The sequence below is a fragment of the Humulus lupulus genome, chromosome X, assembly GCF_963169125.1.
Source record: "Humulus lupulus chromosome X, drHumLupu1.1, whole genome shotgun sequence".
NCBI classification, from domain to species: domain Eukaryota; kingdom Viridiplantae; phylum Streptophyta; class Magnoliopsida; order Rosales; family Cannabaceae; genus Humulus; species Humulus lupulus.
The window spans coordinates 217681626-217700796 of NC_084802.1; the positions used below are offsets into that span (position 1 = coordinate 217681626).

General features: G+C 35.9%; 1 protein-coding gene, 2 long non-coding RNA genes and 1 other non-coding gene across 4 annotated transcripts; 1 reads left to right on the forward strand and 3 right to left on the reverse strand.

Moving 5' to 3' along the window:
* Positions 1 to 543: 543 nt before the first annotated feature.
* On the reverse strand, positions 544 to 1250 carry LOC133805065 (uncharacterized). The gene is made up of 2 exons (XR_009878820.1): positions 978 to 1250; positions 544 to 782 (listed from the first exon to the last, which is right to left on the reverse strand). It is a non-coding gene; the product is annotated as an uncharacterized LOC133805065 (long non-coding RNA).
* A 2549-nt stretch (positions 1251 to 3799) lies between these two features.
* Positions 3800 to 5563, forward strand: LOC133806768 (uncharacterized). Its single transcript, XM_062244858.1, has one exon. The coding sequence runs from the start codon at positions 3800 to 3802 to the stop codon at positions 5561 to 5563; it is 1764 nt and encodes a 587-aa protein (XP_062100842.1).
* Positions 4343 to 4449, reverse strand: LOC133807807 (small nucleolar RNA R71). Its single transcript, XR_009879698.1, has one exon. It is a non-coding gene; the product is annotated as a small nucleolar RNA R71 (small nucleolar RNA).
* Positions 5564 to 15836: 10273 nt separating the features above from the next.
* LOC133803765 (uncharacterized) lies at positions 15837 to 17603 on the reverse strand. Its single transcript, XR_009878134.1, has 2 exons — positions 17549 to 17603; positions 15837 to 15919 (listed from the first exon to the last, which is right to left on the reverse strand). It is a non-coding gene; the product is annotated as an uncharacterized LOC133803765 (long non-coding RNA).
* Between the last annotated feature and the right edge of the window lie 1568 nt (positions 17604 to 19171).

Here is a 19171-nt window from a genome sequence, read left to right on the forward strand (position 1 = left end):
ATGTGTTTTGACACTACAAGAAAAAATGTTTTTAATAAGACCAAAAATGTGTTATCAAAACATACCATAACACTTTTTGATATGTTAAGACTGACTATGTTATCGTAGGTCAGGGTACTTTACATAACACTTTATCATTGTTATACAGATGTGTTATTATACTGTCAACGATAACACACTTTCTGTGTTATTTTAATAAATAGATAAGTGTTTAATTACATTATTTATAGTCGATTATATAACACATTTCAATACTTATAAATTTGTGTCATACTACACTTTAGTATAACACATTTTTTGTGTTATACTACACTTTAGTAAAACACATTATTTGTGTTATATAATGAAGTTTGCATAACAAAATTCTTTACTTATAAAAAGTATTATTGTAATAGATATTATAGCACATTTTTCATATTATTTTAATATTTAGATAAGTTTAAATTCTCATTATATATTCATTTATATAACACTAATTTATTCTATTATATTTTAATTTTTTTTATATAATTAAAATTAGCTTTCTAATATATACAAGTATCATCAAATGAACTTGATTTTCAAATAACAAAAAGTAAAAACATTCAACATTGTATTAACAATCCACAAATTAGTTTAAAACATTCAACACTGTCATCAACAACAAAATGTTCTTAAAGTATTCAAGTAGTCTTAAATATTCAACATATTGAAAAGTTACTACTTTCAGCACAAAATATTCTACAACTGCCCAACACAAAGCCTTCAAAATTAAGTATCCTTTTCTATTTCGCTTGGCACATCTGCAAAATAAACAAAGAAATATTTTATTGTTATTATCTAGCATCACAAATTACTTCAAGAAAAATGATATGGAAATTATTTCCAAGAGAGGACACCACATACAAAATAATGAATTCACAACTACACCAAAGCAAACAAAGAAACCAAACACTAAATTATAAGACATTGGTTCTTTTTTTAGTATGAAAATGTACCTCTTGGAATAACGTTTTTAGAAGGCCATGCAACTGTGGAACCAACTGCTTCTTGTATTGTAAGCATCGCATTATTAGGACGAAATAAGTAAGATTCTGGTACAATATCAGCATCAACCCATACTCGCATAAAATCTGGTCCAAGAGGCTTTCCATGTACAGTTAACTTTGGATCACTAGAATCCCAACAACCTTCAGCAACAATTACATCTGCCCAGTCAAGCAAGTAGCAAGCATTCTTCCCTTCTATAAAGTTATGTCTTTTTTCTAGTGCAATACTCTACCAAATTGATTTTAAAGACAATATATTAGTTTTTGTATTTGTTCTTCTAAAATGAATGATTAAAACAATAACAACTTTGATAATTTACCTTAGGGGAATGAATATTGTTTGACTGCGGTACATTGCTAGACTGTCCTTCGCTTGGTGTCACTTTACCACTAACCTAAATATAAAACCAAGATAAGTTTCATTGGAAGAAAAGAAAACTAAGGTTTATAAGTGCAAGATAGAATTACCACCAAGCGTTCTTTAAGTAGATTCATCATTTCAGTCATTTTGAGCTTCATATTCTGTTGCTCTTCTTCTAACTTGGAGATCTTGCTATTACACATATTAACAACAGTTAGCTTCGACCATGTTACGCCTCTTCCGTGTCCGATTAAACGACCAGATTTTGGGTTACCAAACAATTTTGTCAAGGCATCCTCATCTGCGTTGTCTGTAGTTCCAGATTTTGGGTCTTCAAGGAGAATCTCATTCAATGAACCCTGCATATAAATTATTATAACTAATGTATGCATTATGGAAAATAAATATAAAATCACAAAAATTAAATGACTAATACTTACAAAAATATCAGATGCCGTTGGGTTTACAGGTTCACCATTCTTCTTGGTATGGGCTCTCCGAAAAGCATCGATTGTAGATATTTTAACATCCTGATTTTCTTTTTTCTACACAATACAACAATAGAGATTATAAAATAGAGACTACAATAATGGAAGCAAAAATACAAACAGTATAAAACTTAATTATTACCATATCATTGATTGTTCGAGCATATCCTCTTCGACTTAAGGTGTGTGGAACAACTTTCTTTCTTCTCTCTTGGTATTTGGCCCTTATATCCTATTTAATAAATAAGTAAAAGAAGCATAACAGTATTTAATTTAACATCAACAGAGATAAAAGAGGCAGCTGATAACTCTAGGATTTAGAGTTATTTTTAAGATCTTTGAGCTTGTTTTTAAGTTGAAAAGAGTGATGAAAGTGTGTTTACTGTGAATTTGTTTAATTTTTACCCTTTTGTTCTAGGTAGCGAGTCCATATTGAGAGTCGGTAATTTGATGTATTATTTGTAAATATTTTATGTAAATTTCTGTTCTGTGTTGTTTAGGAAAGGAAACTTAAAAATGCCAAAGGGAATTAAAAGGAGCAGAAGGAAACGGGGACTGAAAGGGGAGCATTGCTGTTTCGTTGCTGTAGGCCAAACCCATAGCAATCCTGTGGAGAAGACAGATGACGTGGACAAAAGCCAGTTGCACTTAAGTAATTACCTCAGCGCCTATGTGGCATCCATTTTAATGAAATAAGTCAGCTGGCTGAGGTGGCAAGAGAGGGACCAAAGAAGGAAATGGGCTATCTAATTAGGGTAAAGAAAGTACCCTAAAAGGAAGGACCCAGCCGTAATATAGAGCAGTACCATTTTGGAGATTTCTAATTCTTACTATCACCATCAGAGAAAGAAAAAGTACAAAGAAAAAAAGAGGAAAAACAGAGAGGATACACAGAAGAGGAAGGTCAACAAGGCTCACGGCCAGGAGGATTTAGCACAACAAAAATCCTTCTAACTCTTTCTTCTACCCTCCTCATTTTCTAGTGTATCTTCTTATTATCTAATTTGTGAACTGAGTATTATGGATGATTTCATTTCAGCTGGTTTTGTAATCTTGATTTCAGACATGAACTAATTTCCTTAAGATTTGGGTGGCTATGAACCCTATATGATGAAGTATTGATTCAATGCATGAGTTTAGTAATTTTGCCATTGTTCATTTAAGTGTAATTTATGCTCAATGATTGTTGTTTACTGGCCATAACTAACAATTAACTAGCTAGATCTGATTTTGGAAAGAATTTGTCTAGCTGAATCCACTTAAATGATGTAAGAGAAATACCATTTTAGGTAAATCTTAGTAGTAAAATAGGAATGTTTTGCTACCTTGTATAACCTGAGATTTGGTGATTTAATGACTGTTTTGCAACCTGATTTAATATAGGAATATGTTGAATTGAGTTGTGAAAGTATATCAGTGGGTTTTGGAAAAAGCTTACTGGTCTCTTGTGAAATCGGTTAACTCTGTGCTTGATTGCTGAACCATTGCTATAACAACTGGGCAATTTATACAGGGGAAATAGCCATCCAGATCTAATTGTTCACATAGATCTTCTCTGAATTAATTTTTTCTGAGTTCTTCATTTTATTTTAATTGAAATTACGTATACCCATTAAATTTCAGATTCATATTCCAATCATTCTCATAATTTCTTTTTCTTTTATTTTTAAATTGTTCTTTAGTTGATTTTGCAATTATTTAGTTTAAAATCTCTGTGGAGACGATACTCACTTACTACTATATGACTCGTTGCCGACTGTGTATACTTGCACATTTTAATTGCTTAAATTTACGCAACAAGTTTTTGGCGCCGTTGCCGGGGATTCAAAATTAAATTCTGTTTTATCAACTAATTTGCAATTTATTTCTGTTGTTTTTAAATCTGTTTGTTCTGGCTGTATACTTTCAGGTCTATCTAGTGCATGAACAAACAAGACGACTTTGAACTTGCTCCTATTGACCCCGAGATCGAACGTACTTTCAGAAAAAGGAGAAAGGCTCAACAGGCTAAAAGCTGCGGCACTATGGCTGAACGTGTTGATGATGAGGCGGATGGCCAGCAAGTTACTAATCCCATTATTTTGGCGGATGACAGAGCCAGAGCAATACGGGAATACACTGCCCCCATGTTTAATGAGCTAAATCCAGGCATTGTGAGGCCAGAAATACAAGCACCTCAATTCGAGCTCAAGCCAGTGATGTTTCAAATGCTCCAAACCGTGGGGCAGTTCAGCGGGATGCCAACGGAGGATCCTCATCTCCACCTCCGTTCATTCTTGGAGGTGAGCGATTCCTTTAAGCTTCAAGGAGTGAGTGAAGAAGCATTATGGTTGAAGCTATTTCCATTCTCGTTAAGAGACCGAGCTAGATCATGGCTCAACACTTTGCCTTCTGATTCCGTCACAAATTGGAATGATCTAGCTGAGAAATTTCTACGAAAATATTTACCTCCCACCAGAAATGCAAAATTCAGAAGTGAAATTATGTCTTTCCAGCAGCTTGAAGATGAATCTACCAGTGATGCGTGGGAGAGATTTAAAGAGCTTTTGTGGAAGTGTCCACACCACGGCATCCCGCACTGTATACAGATGGAGACCTTCTATAATGGCCTCAATGCAGCTTCTAGAATGGTGTTAGATGCCTCGGCCAATGGTGCTATTTTGTCCAAGTCTTATAATGAAGCATTTGAAATTTTGGAGAGAATTGCAAGCAACAATTATCAATGGTCCAACACGAGAGCTTTGACATGTAGGAAAGTGGCAGGGGTTCTTGAAGTAGATGCCTTAACGGCTTTGACAGCTCAAATGGCATCAATGACCAATATTTTGAAAAATCTGAGTTTGGGAGGCAACATTCAGCCAGCTGCCGCTATTCAAAGTGGAGACATTTCCTGTGTGTATTGTGGAGATGGGCATATGTTTGAAAACTGCCCGTCCAACCCAGCTGCAGTTTGTTATGTGGGTAACCAGAATTACAATCGCAACAATAGCCCATACTCAAATTTGTATAATCCAGCTTGGAGGCAGCATCCGAATCTGTCTTGGGGGGGGGGGGGTCAAGGAGCAAGTTCCAGAGGAGCGCCAGCACAAGGGAAACAGTCATTTCCGCCAGGTTTTTCTCAACAACCAAGGGCTCAGCAACCTCACCAATCTCAAGGCTCTCAATCTAGTTCTTTGGAGAGTTTAATGAGGGATTATATGGCAAAGAATGATGTGGTGATTCAGAGCCAAGCAGCGTCTCTTCGTAACCTGGAAATGCAGTTTGGGCAACTGGCTAATGATCTGAAAAATAGGCCACAAGGTTCTTTGCCTATTGACACTGAGAATCTGCGGAGGGATGGTAAAGAACATTGCAAGGCAATTAATTTACGAAGTGGAAAAATTCTGGAAAATGATGAGGAGAAAACAAAGGGCAGTAGGGAGCCCACTTCAATCCAAACAGAGGGAGAATCTAGTCAAAAATCAGCAAGTGAAGCTATTGAAACTGGCCCAGTTGATACAGCATTGGGTCAGCAATCTGTTCCAGTAAAGACGTTGCACAAGCCGCCCCCACCATTTCCTCAACGTTTTAGAAAACAGCAGCAAGATGGGCAGTTCAGGAAGTTTCTGGATGTACTGAAACAACTCCATATCAATATTCCCTTAGTGGAAGCATTGGAGCAAATGCCAAATTACGTAAGTTTCTAAAAGATATTTTGATGAAAAAAAGGAGGCTGGGAGAGTTTGAAACTGTTGCTCTCACAGAAGGTTGCAGTGCTATGTTGAAAAGTAAAATCCCTCCAAAATTAAAAGATCCAGGCAGTTTTACGATCCCATGTTCTATTGGTGGAAGAGATGTGGGAAGAGCGTTATGCGATTTGGGCGCTAGTATTAATCTAATGCCTATGTCTATTTTCAAGAAGCTGGGTATTGGTGAAGCTCGGCCCACCACAGTTACATTGCAGTTAGTGGACAGATCCATGGCTCATCCAGAAGGGAAGATTGAGGACGTGTTAGTACAGGTTGACAAGTTTATATTCCCAGCCGACTTCATTATTCTTGATTATGAAGCGGATCGAGAAGTACCCATTATTTTGGGGAAATCGTTTCTTGCCACAGGACGGACGTTGATTGATGTGCAAAATGGTGAACTCACCATGAGGGTGAATGATCAACAAGTTACATTTAGTGTGTTCAAAGCCATGAAGTTTCCGGATGAAATTGAAGAATGCTCTAGTTTAAGTGTAATTGAGACACTTGTGGCTGAAACTTTCAACAAGGAAATTTGCACAACTAATTTGGGGATGAAGATTTTTGAAGATGATGAAGATTCTAGCAGTGAAGAGGAGTCTCAAGTTACTTGGGTAGAGTCACATAAACCAGCCAGGAATTTCAGCAAGTATTCTGAGTCTTTAAATCTGTCTGAAGGAAACTTTAAGCCTCCAAAACCATCCATCCAAGAACCACTGAAGCTGGAATTAAAGCCGCTGCCCAGCCACTTGAAATATGCTTATTTGGGGGACAATGACACACTTCCAGTAATTATTTCTTCATGTTTAGAGGCTGAAGCTGAGGATTCTTTGCTGGAATTATTGAAGAAATACAAGAAAGCAATCGGCTGGACTATGGTTGATATACAAGGTATTAGCCCAACACTGTGTATGCATAAAATTCTGCTGGAGTCTGGTTGTAGCAATTCTGTTGAGCAACAAAGGAGGCTGAATCCAGTTATGAAGAAAGTTGTTCGAAAGGAGGTGATAAAGTGGCTGGATTACGGCATTGTCTATCCTATTTCAGACAGCTCTTGAGTTAGCCTAGTTTAGTGCGTGCCTAAAAAAGGAGGAGTTACAGTTGTGACCAATGACAACAATGAGTTGATTCCCACAAGAACGGTGACTGGTTGGAGAGTGTATATGGATTACCGGAAGCTTAACAAAGCCACACGGAAGGATCATTTTCCGCTGTCGTTTATTGCTCAAATGTTAGACCGCTTGGCTGGGAAAGAATTTTTCTGTTTTCTTGATGGTTATTCAGGTTATAACCAGATTTCCATAGCCCCGGAAGACCAGGAGAAAACCACATTTACCTGCCCCTACGGCACTTTCGCCTTTAGAAGAATGCCGTTTGGTTTATGCAACGCGCCAGCCACCTTTCAAAGGTGTATGATGGCGATCTTTTCCGATATGGCGGAAAGTATTTTGGAAATTTTTATGGACGACTTTTCAGTTTATGGTGATTCTTTTGATACCTGTTTGTCTAATTTGGAGCAGGTTTTATCAAGGTGTGAAGAAACCCACTTAGTCCTCAACTGGGAAAAATGCCATTTTATGGTGAAAGAGGGCATAGTGTTGGGTCATAAAGTATCTAAAAAAGGAATTGAGGTAGATAAAGCGAAGCTGGACGTAATTGAAAATTTACCACCACCAACGACTGTAAAAGGGATAAGAAGTTTTTTGGGACACGCTGGGTTCTATAGGCGGTTTATCAAGGATTTCTCAAAGGTGTCAAAGCCTCTTTGTTCACTACTGGAACTAAACTGCCAGTTTGAATTTACTGCTGAGTGTCATGAAGCATTTTTGAAGTTGAAAATAGCTCTAATAACTGCTCCAGTGATCGCAGCTCCCGATTGGTCCTTACCTTTTGAACTCATGTGTGACGCGAGTGATTTCGCTATTGGGGCAGTCCTTGGGCAGCGAAGAGGAAAGATTTTTCACTCAATTTATTATGCCAGTAAGACGTTGATTGATGCTCAAATTAATTACTCCACCACTGAAAATGAGCTGCTGGCTGTTGTTTTCGCATTTGAAAAATTCAGATCTTATCTGGTGGGCACAAAGGTGATAGTGTACACTAACCATTCAGCAATTAAGTACCTAATAGCCAAGAAAGATTCCAAACCAAGACTAATTCGTTGGGTATTATTGTTGGAAGAATTTGATCTTGAAATCCGCGATCGAAAGGGTACCGAGAACCAAGTGGCTGATCACTTGTCTCGGCTGGAACCAAGTGTTGACAACAAGGAAGAAATGCAAATTCAAGACTCATTCCCAGATGAACAGCTGCTGGTTATAACCCAGGATAATTTTCCTTGGTATGCTGATGTGGTGAACTATTTGGTGAGTGGATTACAGCCCCCAGATTTAAACAAGCAGCAGCTAAAAAAGTTCTTCCACGATGTCATACCTGTATAAACAATGTCCCGACCAGATAATGAGGCGTTGTGTGCCTGAAAATGAAGTGTCCAGCATCTTAGAACACTACCACTCAGCTCCATATGGTGGCCATTTCGGTGGACAGCGGACAGCAGCTAAAGTTTTTCAATCCGGATATTATTGGCCATCTATTTTTAAAGACGCCCATGAGTTTGCTAAGAAGTGTGATCGCTGCCAGCGTGTGGGAAACATTTCAGCAAGAAACGAAATGCCTCTGAACTGCATCCTGGAAGTTGAGTTGTTTGATGTATGGGGAATTGACTTTATGGGGCCATTTCCACAGTCATTTGGAAATCTGTACATCTTGGTGGCAGTAGACTATGTGTCTAAATGGGTGGAGGCAGTGGCGAGTCCTACCAATGACTCTAAAGTGGTGATGAAGTTTTTACATAAGCATGTGTTCACACGTTTTGGGACTCCACGAGCTTTGATCAGTGATGAAGGAACCCATTTTGTCAACAAAATATTGGCTGCTTTGTTAGCCAAATACAGTGTCAAGCACAAGATCGCCACTGCTTATCACCCTCAAATAAACGGGCAAGCGGAAATCTCCAACAGAGAGATAAAGGGGATTTTGGAGAAGGTGGTAAATCCTAGTCGGAAGGACTGGTCACAGCGGTTAGATGACGCTCTTTGGACGTATAGAACAGCTTTCAAAACCCCATTGGGTATGTCACCATATCGCCTAGTCTTTGGGAAGGCTTGTCATCTTCCCGTGGAATTGGAGCACAAGGTATTTTGTGCATTGAAGAAGTTGAATATGGATCTTTTAGCTGCTGGAGAAGCATGAAAAATGCAGCTGAATGAGCTAGAAGAGCTGCGGCTATTTGCCTATGAAAATGCCAAGCTGTACAAAGAGAAGACTAAACGGTGGCATGACCAGAAAATTCAAGAGTGGGTGTTTGAGAAAGGCTAGAAAGTACTGCTGTTTAACTCACGGTTGAAGTTGTTCCCTGGGAAGCTCAAGTCCCGCTGGTCTGGCCCGTTTACAGTGGTTGAAGTGTACCCTTTCGGAGCTGTTACAGTTCGAGAAGATCAGTCCGAGAGGGAGTTCAAAGTTAATGGGCAGAGGCTGAAACACTACTGGGGTGGGGAGGTCGACAGAGAAAAGACCTCCATCAGCTTGACGGACGTTTGAAGGGAGACGCTAGGGGTTGCCATGTATTGAATGTAACACATGTGGGCAACCCAGAAAAAAAAAAAAGAAACTGATTGTAAATAGACAATAAATGTAACTAAGTTTTGGGTGTATACCCTTTTTAAGGAAATATAAATATATATATATGTAGTAAAAAAAAAAAGAACTATATATATATTATACATGTATATGAACTGTTTTCCATGGAGGTACTAAGAAGTTTTTTCTGTTGGGAACACTTGAATGCAGGTGAGCAAGAAGGTTTAAAAGCTGGGAGTTGAATGAAGCACAGAGTGCGGGCATAGAAGTTTTCTGGATTGGTGGGGGTCTGCCCAGTTGTTACATCACTCCTTTAGCATTTTGGGCAGCAATCACAAGGGCACGATGCTATGCTGTGGAAATGTTGTATCAACTTGGGATAAAAGAAAAACAAAAGGGCTGAAAAAGGGGTACAAAGGCCGAGCATTTACAATTGACCCTTCTGTACAAAAAGCAACATAAAGGCCGAAAAAGACAAAAAGAAAGTCCAATTTCCTTATTTTTATAATCCACATAGGGCCCCATATCATCATCTTCAACCCCACCATATTTGTCTATGCCCTAGCCGCCGCCCCCACCACACCATCAACAACGCCAGTACTCCGCCGTCCCATCCCACCATCATCACCACCAGCCACCACGACACCACGAAACCACCTCATCTGAACCACCCTCGTTGACCCATCAGCCCGTTCAGACCCACGACCCTCGCACAGCCGCACCTCCACCATCTCCAACCCACGAATCCAGCCAGCATCCGAAACGGCCGAAGAATCCGCATCTCTGCCTCACCATTCCGAAGCACTCAAGGACCCATTCATCCAGCTCCCACACACTGAACCAGAGTTCCACCAGCCACCACATAAATATCAATACACACAAATGGGGCTGCGATTGGGGGAGAAAAGTTGCAGAAAAAAAGAGCATGAAGAAGAAGAAGAAAAAGAAGGAAACACAAGGAATTGAATGAGGAAGATAAGGACAAGAAGATCCAACCTACAACACCATAAATCTAGGCTTTGTTCTCATTTCTTCCTTTCTTCTCTATTTTGTATTTTCTTATTTTGCATAGCTATTCTAGCACTCATGGATATTAATTTTCTATTTTGGTTTATGTCTGCTACTTTAGTTATGAGCTAAACTTTTGAGACTTGAATGGTTAAAAACCCATTTTGTCATGTATTTTAAATTTGAATGCATTACTTAAGCTAAATTGTCATTGTTCATTCAAGTGAGCTTCATGTTTATTTACTGTTGTTGTTTGGAAATTAATGGCAGGTTATTAAGTTGGATTTAATACTGGAAAGGTTAAATCTAGTAGTGGTACTTGAATGATGCAAGAGAACACCCATTTTCTAGGTTGTTCTTAGTAAGTAGAATAGGAATATTTTACTACCTTGCATAACTTTGAGAATTGATGCTTAAATTATGTTCTTGAATCTGATTTAATATAGGAATATATTGGGTTAGATGATAGAACTTATTTCATGAGTTTTGGAAAAATCTCATGGGCTTGTAAGGAATTCTAGTTAACTCTGTGCGTTTTTCTGAAGTAATGCTGTAACAACTGGGCAGATAAAACATAGGGGGGATTTAGCTATTCAAGTCTATCATTCCATAGATACTTTTTCTTGCAGTTAATTTTCCAGCGTTTGTAGCAATATTTTAATCTTGATTCCAGTTTAATCATTTTATTTTAGTTCACAGCATCCAATCTATTTATTTTCTTAAAATTCCAAATTATTAAATAATTGGTTTTACATTAAATTTGACTTGCAATCCCTGTGGAGACGATCTTACTTATCACTTTATTACTTGTTTGACGATTGCGTATACTTGCGTATATTAATTTTCACAACACTAGCAACATCACTTCTTACATCATATTTTTTATCAAATGTTCTTTACTAATTTTTTTGGCAACAAATGCTCTCCATTCTACGTCACTTTTTATGCAATCCGACTTTAAGGCTAGTCGTTCACTCTCATTTTTTGCATTGATAATATCCTTTACAACTCTAGATTTCCCAGATCTCCATAGTTCTACCATCATTTCAAAGCACATCTTTTTTTGCCAATCATCATGTAAGTCATATTGTGCCTATAATAGAATATAGAATAATATATTATATGTTTAAGTGTAGAGTTGAATATATAAAAAAAAATACAGTCATAAAACTTGTAATTCTACCTGAATAGATGCCCAAAGAACATCTCTCATGAGTGGTGAAACTTTCCTCCAATCTGAAATAGTGTAAGAAACAACCTCTCGCACAAGAGCGCCCACAAAAGAAGAAAATTGCACTGAGTTAGTATCAACTGGTTGCCCTTTTTCATTCCAATTTATTATCCTTAAGTCATTGTTCCTCTTGGTAAGATTTTCCAATAGAGTTTTTCCCCTTGTCTTCTTGGCTAAGTTCATTACATTCGCATCTACATCTTGAGGTATTTCTTCAATCTCAGTTTGATTTGACTCATCGGTTGTTTTTTGTAATCTAACAGATTTTCTAAGAGGTTGTTTAAGTTCTACCTTAGCCACTTCTTCACATTCTGCAGCAGCCACTTCTTCACATTCTGCAGCAGCCCCTTCTTCAAATTCTGCACCAACCCTTTCCTCATCAGCTATCTCTTCATGTTCCTCCCTTACTCCCTTTTCACAAACACTATCAACTACCTTATCTACTTCATAATTAAGAGATCTTCTAGTTTTTGAACTTCTAAGTGACATCTCCATGTCTTCCACATCATCATTTGGATCTGGCTCTGTATTATAGACCATACGATGAGTTGTTGCTCTAGTAGTAAGAGCAGGTGGTGAGTAAATTACAACTCTAACAGGTGCAGAAAACCTATGAAGAACACTCTTTTTCTTTAAAACAGGGCTTCCAAGCAACGTATCGTCCCAATCAGCTTGAGTCTTCAATGATGCTTTTCGATTTTTGGCCACAAAATTGAATAAAGCACCTGGACGAAGGTGTTTTTTTTGGAGATCTTCGTTATGTACTCATTTTTCAAGTTGAAATTACTGCAATATAAAAAGAAAGATAACATAAGAATATAAATCAGAAATGCAGATCACCAAAGAGTAATAAACATACACCAAAACCATAAAACCAGAATTGTTTCATTCAAAGTAAAATAAAATCATAAAGTACACCATAGAGAGTAATAAAACTAGATTTGTTTCATTCAACAAAAGAGTAATAATACACCAAAATTACATACAAAAAGTGTAAGCAAATTTGTTTCATTCAAAGTACATAAGAAACAACAAAAAACTCAATTTTCTTCATTGGATTCAAGTCCAAAACACCCTCTATTTGAATCCTTTAAAGCTATATACCAATTACTTGACTCATTCTCCCTTGCATAAAAAGCTTTTTTCACTTGTGAAGCTAATACAAATGGATCCCTAATGGATTGAGATTGTCCTATATTAAAATTTACAAGCGTATAGAACTTCAACTTCTTAACACCCATTCAAATATTCGCCCAATCGTACCAAAACAATGGCACCTTAAAAGTACGATAATCAAGCATAATTATATCCTTGATAACACCAAAATACTCTTCTTTATCATTCAATTGCTCACTGTCATGTGCTTCCAAGTGTACACCGCTGTTTTGAGTTGTTTTTTCAACTCCTTTTTTATGGAATCGAATTCCATTAATCATGTACCCTTTATAGGAAGTGACACCGCGACTTGGACCTTCAGCCAATTGAGCTAACATGTCATCTACTTTGTTCAAGTTAGAAATCCGAAAATAAAAATATACTTGTAAGAAATTTGTACACTGAAACAAAACGTAAACTTTTATCTTGGCAATAGAATACAACCTTTTCATAAAACCATAACGGGAACTCTTCAGAATGTCGATTCCACAACAAAGTTTGATTGTTATTCATATTTGAGTGCCTTTCTTTCAGCTCATCCATATAGGCATTGAGAAATGGTTCTACAATATCTGAGTTAAACAACACATACCGATGCGCTACTGCCAAGTTCAATCGGTCAAGGTCAAAGCACTCTGCTGCTGATAGTGGATTTTCTTCTAGTAATGTACTATCTTGATTATCATTTTGCTTTAAGAAGGTTTCACAAAAGTGTACACATTCAATAGCAAGATAGCGATTTGCAATACATCCTTCTGGCCGTGCATAATTTGCTACAAATCCTTTCAATACTTTCATATATGCCTTGGTTGAATTTCAAGTCATATTAAAAGAGAATTTCAGGTCTCTCCATGCCATACCTTGGTGGAATTGAATAAACCAAAGATGACTTGTTGGAGTATCTTACTCAGACTTTAATTCATAGTTAATGTGAGGTACATTTTCAAGCAGTTTATTGCTTGGAATGTTTTTAAAAGAAAGTGAATGGGTCATTGTTTCAAGTGGGCATGTTTGCTCTAGAGTTGGTTTTTATTTTTGACATTGTAAAACTCTATTATATTTACTGTTTTGGGTAGTTAATAATTAAGAGAAGATAACAGAGATAATTAATAGAGATAATTAATTAGGCTGAAGAAAGAAAAAAAACAAGGGAAGTTTCTAATTTGGTATGTATTTTTTTAGGTTATGTGATTAAGATATATTGCTTCACTAATTGAAGGTGTGGCCAGAGCATGTGGTTGGCAGCACATAGCTATTTATGTGAACTTGGCACCATTTTATATCATTGGCATGACTGTTGCAGCCATCCTTGCATTTAAATTTGAATTATATGTCAAGGTAAACATATATTTATATATTATTAATTGCTTTTTTGCTTGTTTATTTTTGTTATTGGTAATATAATGAATCAAGTGCATATATATATTTATAGTGTGATGAATGAGTCCAGCAATCTCTATTTTTGTTTGGGTACAGGGCTTATGGATTGGTTTGATATGTGGTCTATCGTGCCAAGCAATCACACTCATGGTGATAACAATGCGCACACAATGGACCAAATTGCAGCTGTCTGAAGAGATGTCTGAGATAGAAGACTCGATTTTAGCTTGAATAATTGTCATGAATTAAGCTCATGAGATCATTATATATATGTGAGCAACGATGCATTATTTATAAAAAAAAGACTCTTGATGGGAAGGCATGTTTTGGAAACTTGGAGTTCTTGTATGCTTTAGTATGGGATTATTATGTGTGTTCAACTAAATACAACCCGATTCTTGTGCCATATCTACAAGTCAAAACGATCAAAGTACACATTTCCTATGTATTAGGGCCTTTAAACTTAGTCCTTGAAACAATTATTTATTTAAATGCATACTCAAATGATCAAATGCTTACTCAAATGTCAGGGGAGGGAAACCAAGCTATTGTTTTGGATTGAGTTCTCTCAAACACTACTTTTAAACACTATTATATATTTATAATGTCCTACTGTTAGTAGAAAAATCTTTAAACATCATGTTCTGATTTTTTTACATATTTTCTTGTTGCATTCTCAATGGAAAAATTGAAGCTATGCGGTGTATTTAAGTCGTTATCTAAGTGGGAATGAAGAGAACAAATGGAGGGATTCAATCAAATTAATATGAATGAGTCACTAAATTATGAACTACTAAAATGAGGATCAAGATCAAGACTTGTTATAAATTTTCTTTTTTGACTTCTCTGAATTTATGTATGTGTGTTCTTCATCTTTGCTTGTAATTTTACAATCATTTGAAAGCTACTGTACTAGATATTAATGGCACATTTTTTCAAATATCAATCATATCAGGGATGGTTGAATATGTGTGATAATTTGTTCAAAAGAATAGATAAAATAGATCTCATGCTCAACTCTTTGTGAAGTCACTCTTGATGGGAAGGCATGTTTTGAAAACTTGGAGTTCTTGTATGCTTTAGTATGGGATTATTATGTGTGTTCAACTAAATACAACTTGATTCTTGTGCCATATCTATAAGTCAAAATGATCAAAGTACACATTTCCTATATATTAGGGCCCTTAAACATAGTCCTTGAAATAATTATTTATTTAAATGCTTACTCAAATGATCAAATGCTTACTCAAATGTCAGGGGAGGGAAACCAAGCTATTGTTTTGGGTAATTATATTTATGATGTTTTGGGTAATTATATTTGACTTAGAACTCATGGAGGCATTATCAGATTATACGTTTTTCCAATCACAACTCATATGTATAATGGTTTATTATTCAAATCCTAAGGTTGGGGACGTGAAAACTACCCTTATTCACACCCCAGGCGAGATATCTATCAATATAATCAAACCAATTCAAGCAAACACAATTTATTTGTAAGAAGATGTTAGCTTATAATTCTAGATAAAATCTGACATCATTTCCCATATAAAAGCTTACCTAACCATCTATCAATACCAAGTAAAAAAATTCAAACAACACACAATAAGTTTTCATCCTTATATCACTGCAACACACAAACAAATTTTCCAAAACCTACTTCTCTAAGACACACAAGTTTTCAACCTTCCGTTATCACCACGGCACACAATTTTAATCTCATAACCTACTTCTCTATGAATGAATATTTAAGATATTTAAACTCCTCTCACATTTGTATGATATTAATAAAAGAGTTAAGAGAACATACTTCCGTACCTCTTGCTATTAATAATCAAGTTAATTAACTTTGCAATGCTCCTTGCCAATTCGATCCACAACCAAAAGAATATAATCAATACCTAAAAGATTAATACAAAATTAAAATTAAATGATACAATAAAACCATAAAATTCATGAAATTACTTGTTACGAGTCTTAAAATCATAAACTATATTCATTAATGGTTCAAACTTAACATAACGAAACATATTCCAACTCAAATGTCCAAAAAAATCATCATTTTCATAATCACCATCATTTCCGCTCATTCTATCTTAAATTCAGCTACTAAAATACTAAAATAAACATTATTTGAGCAACTTAATACTAATAACAATGCTGCTCTACTAAATTATGGTAGCCAAATAATTTAGTTGCTAATTCTAAAATAATAAGACTAATTAATTCTACTACCAAAATTATTAGTAGCTAATTTATTATTTTAGCTACTAATTTTCTTTTGGTAGCAAAGAAAAAACATTTACCTACTAATTTTTTGGTAGCTAAAAATAAAGTTTCAATCATTTTATTTTGCAAAATTTAGCTACTAATGATTTCAAGCCATGCTAAGTCAAACTAATTTCAAAGAAGGTGCATATTGTTTTATAAAATAAACAGGGCTTATAATCAAAGACCAAATATATAAATTTCAAGCCATGCTAAGTCAAGCTAATTTCAGCAGCCATGCTAAGTAAAGGTAAGACCATTTTTGAACTTTTGTTGTAGTCCCAAAGATACTATTGATTGGCCTTTCTTTCAAAAAAAAAATTAAGTTTTGTAACTTTGTACAATTTTGAGTTAAGCTATTTTGTTGAAAGGGAGGAGTTCTCCTCAAGATATGGAACACACATTTGTAAGGTTATGAAGTACTTTTCTGATCAAATTATTTAGATTTTTTAAATTAAAATCTGAACCTTAAACTGTTTATAACATTTAGGATACTCAACTTCTTGATAAGTTAATAGTCAATTTTATTAAGGGGAAAAAAAATCTCAACTTCTATTTCCATTTCCATCTGTATTTCTATAAACCAAATTTCATAATTTAAAATAATAAAAAATATATGCAAACACAAGAAAATCCTATTTGGATTGTTATGCTTAAATCATTCTAAATAGTACTCTCTCTAAACACTGTCTCAAGCAACCTTAGTTATTGTAATTTATAAAATGCAAGTATACATATATCTCTTACATACAGGTTTACAAATAGCTTAGATATTTTGATTTAGTAACTCATTTGAAAATGCCTATACCATCGAAATAATGTTTCATGCTAACATCATCACTATGTTAAAGAAGTGCATGTCACCCAAAAATATTGTTCATCAAAATCATCAAGTAAATGCAATTGATCTAAATGTCATATGGCTCGTGCTATGAATTCAAGCGTGCTATATGGCACACTCTTTCTATTTCCAACGAAAACTAGTTCCACATCCTCTTATATGGTAATTAAGAATTCATGCTTCTATTTAAAGGCTTGATTAGATCTCTGTATTACCACTTAAGCTCATTTTGACAATATAACTAAGACTGTGTTTAAGCAGAATACCAAAAATGATAAGTGATTTGTGAACTATGAGTGCTAAGAGAAGTTTGGCTCAAAAGGAGACTGAATATATACACATTACATCTTTTTGTGTCAACATATTTCTTTTAATTTTAACAAGATTGAAATAGAAAGTTAGCAAAAGCAAAAGGACAAACCCTATTGAGTCTTCTGAATGCTCTAAAGCCTGCCTCAACTCTGCCATTCACTTCTTTCATTGCTCCTCAAACCAAGCCCTAAAGTGAAATTTCAAGAAAATGAACATAAAAAAATGGAGGCATTTTGCCAAAACCACTCTAATCATATCCCAGAAAGACAAAACACATAAAACTCAACCAAAAAAGTTTTAAAGTCAAAACAGGGGAAAGGGAGTGCTTTAGGTCTTCTTGAAATGAGACTGATAGACTGAGGCCTCGGATTGAAAAAACCCCAGCAATCTGCAAAATCAAAAATTAATTTTGAAAACCACTGATTTTATAGATTCTATGAGATTCAAGCTGATAAATTTAACATCTACAACAAAATACTTACCTGGCTTGCCAAGACCAAAGAGAAGAACGAATCCGAGAAGCCCAACGACTGGAAACAGAATGACAGAGAGATAGAGAAAGATGAGAGATAGAGAGAGAGAGAGAGGGGAGATTTGAGGGATGGGGGAGATTTGAGAGAGAGAAGTTCGGAGACCGTACCAAGCCAAAGAAATGGGTCTCAGTTCTTTGTGTCGAAATGTTGAAGGAAATGGGTCTCTGTTCTTTGTTGAAGAAATGTTGAAGGAAATCTGAAAAAAAAAAAGAAGCTAAGTGGTGGGATGACTAAACAAATTACTGCCCTTTTTCATTAAGTTGCCCCATATAATACTTTTTCATAATACTTTTTTATTAGTATTATATTCATGTGTTATGGAAAAAGGGTATTTGGTGTAGTGTGAGTATTAAATATGCATGTGGGCCTGTTTTTGGTTATAAGGACATATTTGTAATTTTGGCCCATTAAGGGCATAAATGTGATTATATGCGTTAAATGGTTGGGACCACATTATTATGTGGATATATTTGCAATATTCGGCTCGAGGCGATCATAGTGAGCATATTAGCAGAATAGTCATAGTGGAGTTTAATACCCGGCTCGGGGTGAGCCTAGGGGTATTTTGGGAATTTAGTGAATATTTGGGGATTTATCGAGTAACGGGTAAGTATTTGGTGATAAATGGGGCATGACGGGACTAATTGAGAATTTATAAGAAGACTCGAGGAATTAGCGGGAAACGGGGCAATGACCATTTTTCCCTTTATGGGCAATAAAGGAGGCTGAATTAGTATAATGGGTCTTTTGGTTAACAGATATACTTAGATGACTCTAGTAAATAATCAGAACCAACCAGAAATTTCTCAAACTCTCAGCACTCTCTCTCCCTTTCACTCGCATTCTCTCTTCCTCTCTTGTGCCTAAGAGAGCTTTGAAGCTTTGGAGGAGCAAACTTAAGGAATTAAGCTTGAGGGCTGGGGAATTAAGGCTAGGACTTTGAGGTGCAGCTCAAGGACATCATCAACATCATTAAGGTGAGGTTTAAATTTCAATTGTTGGGTGGAATTCTGCTGTTAAGATAGGTATTCTTAAGCCTTTAGGTTTCAAAGAGGTTTCGATGAATTATGGGTTTTGACAAGGATTTTGATTAAAATTTTAGGAGGTTGTGGTGATCTGAGTAGGCTATTGTGATATAGTGGTCGAATTCTGGTTCTGGTGTATGTTAGCTTAGATGTTTGATTAATTAAGCTGGGGAA

What these genes read in the sequence shown, in the direction of transcription:
- LOC133806768 (XM_062244858.1), top strand. Translation starts at nt 3,800, where the DNA reads ATGAACAAACAAGACGACTTTGAACTTGCTCCTATTGACCCCGAGATC.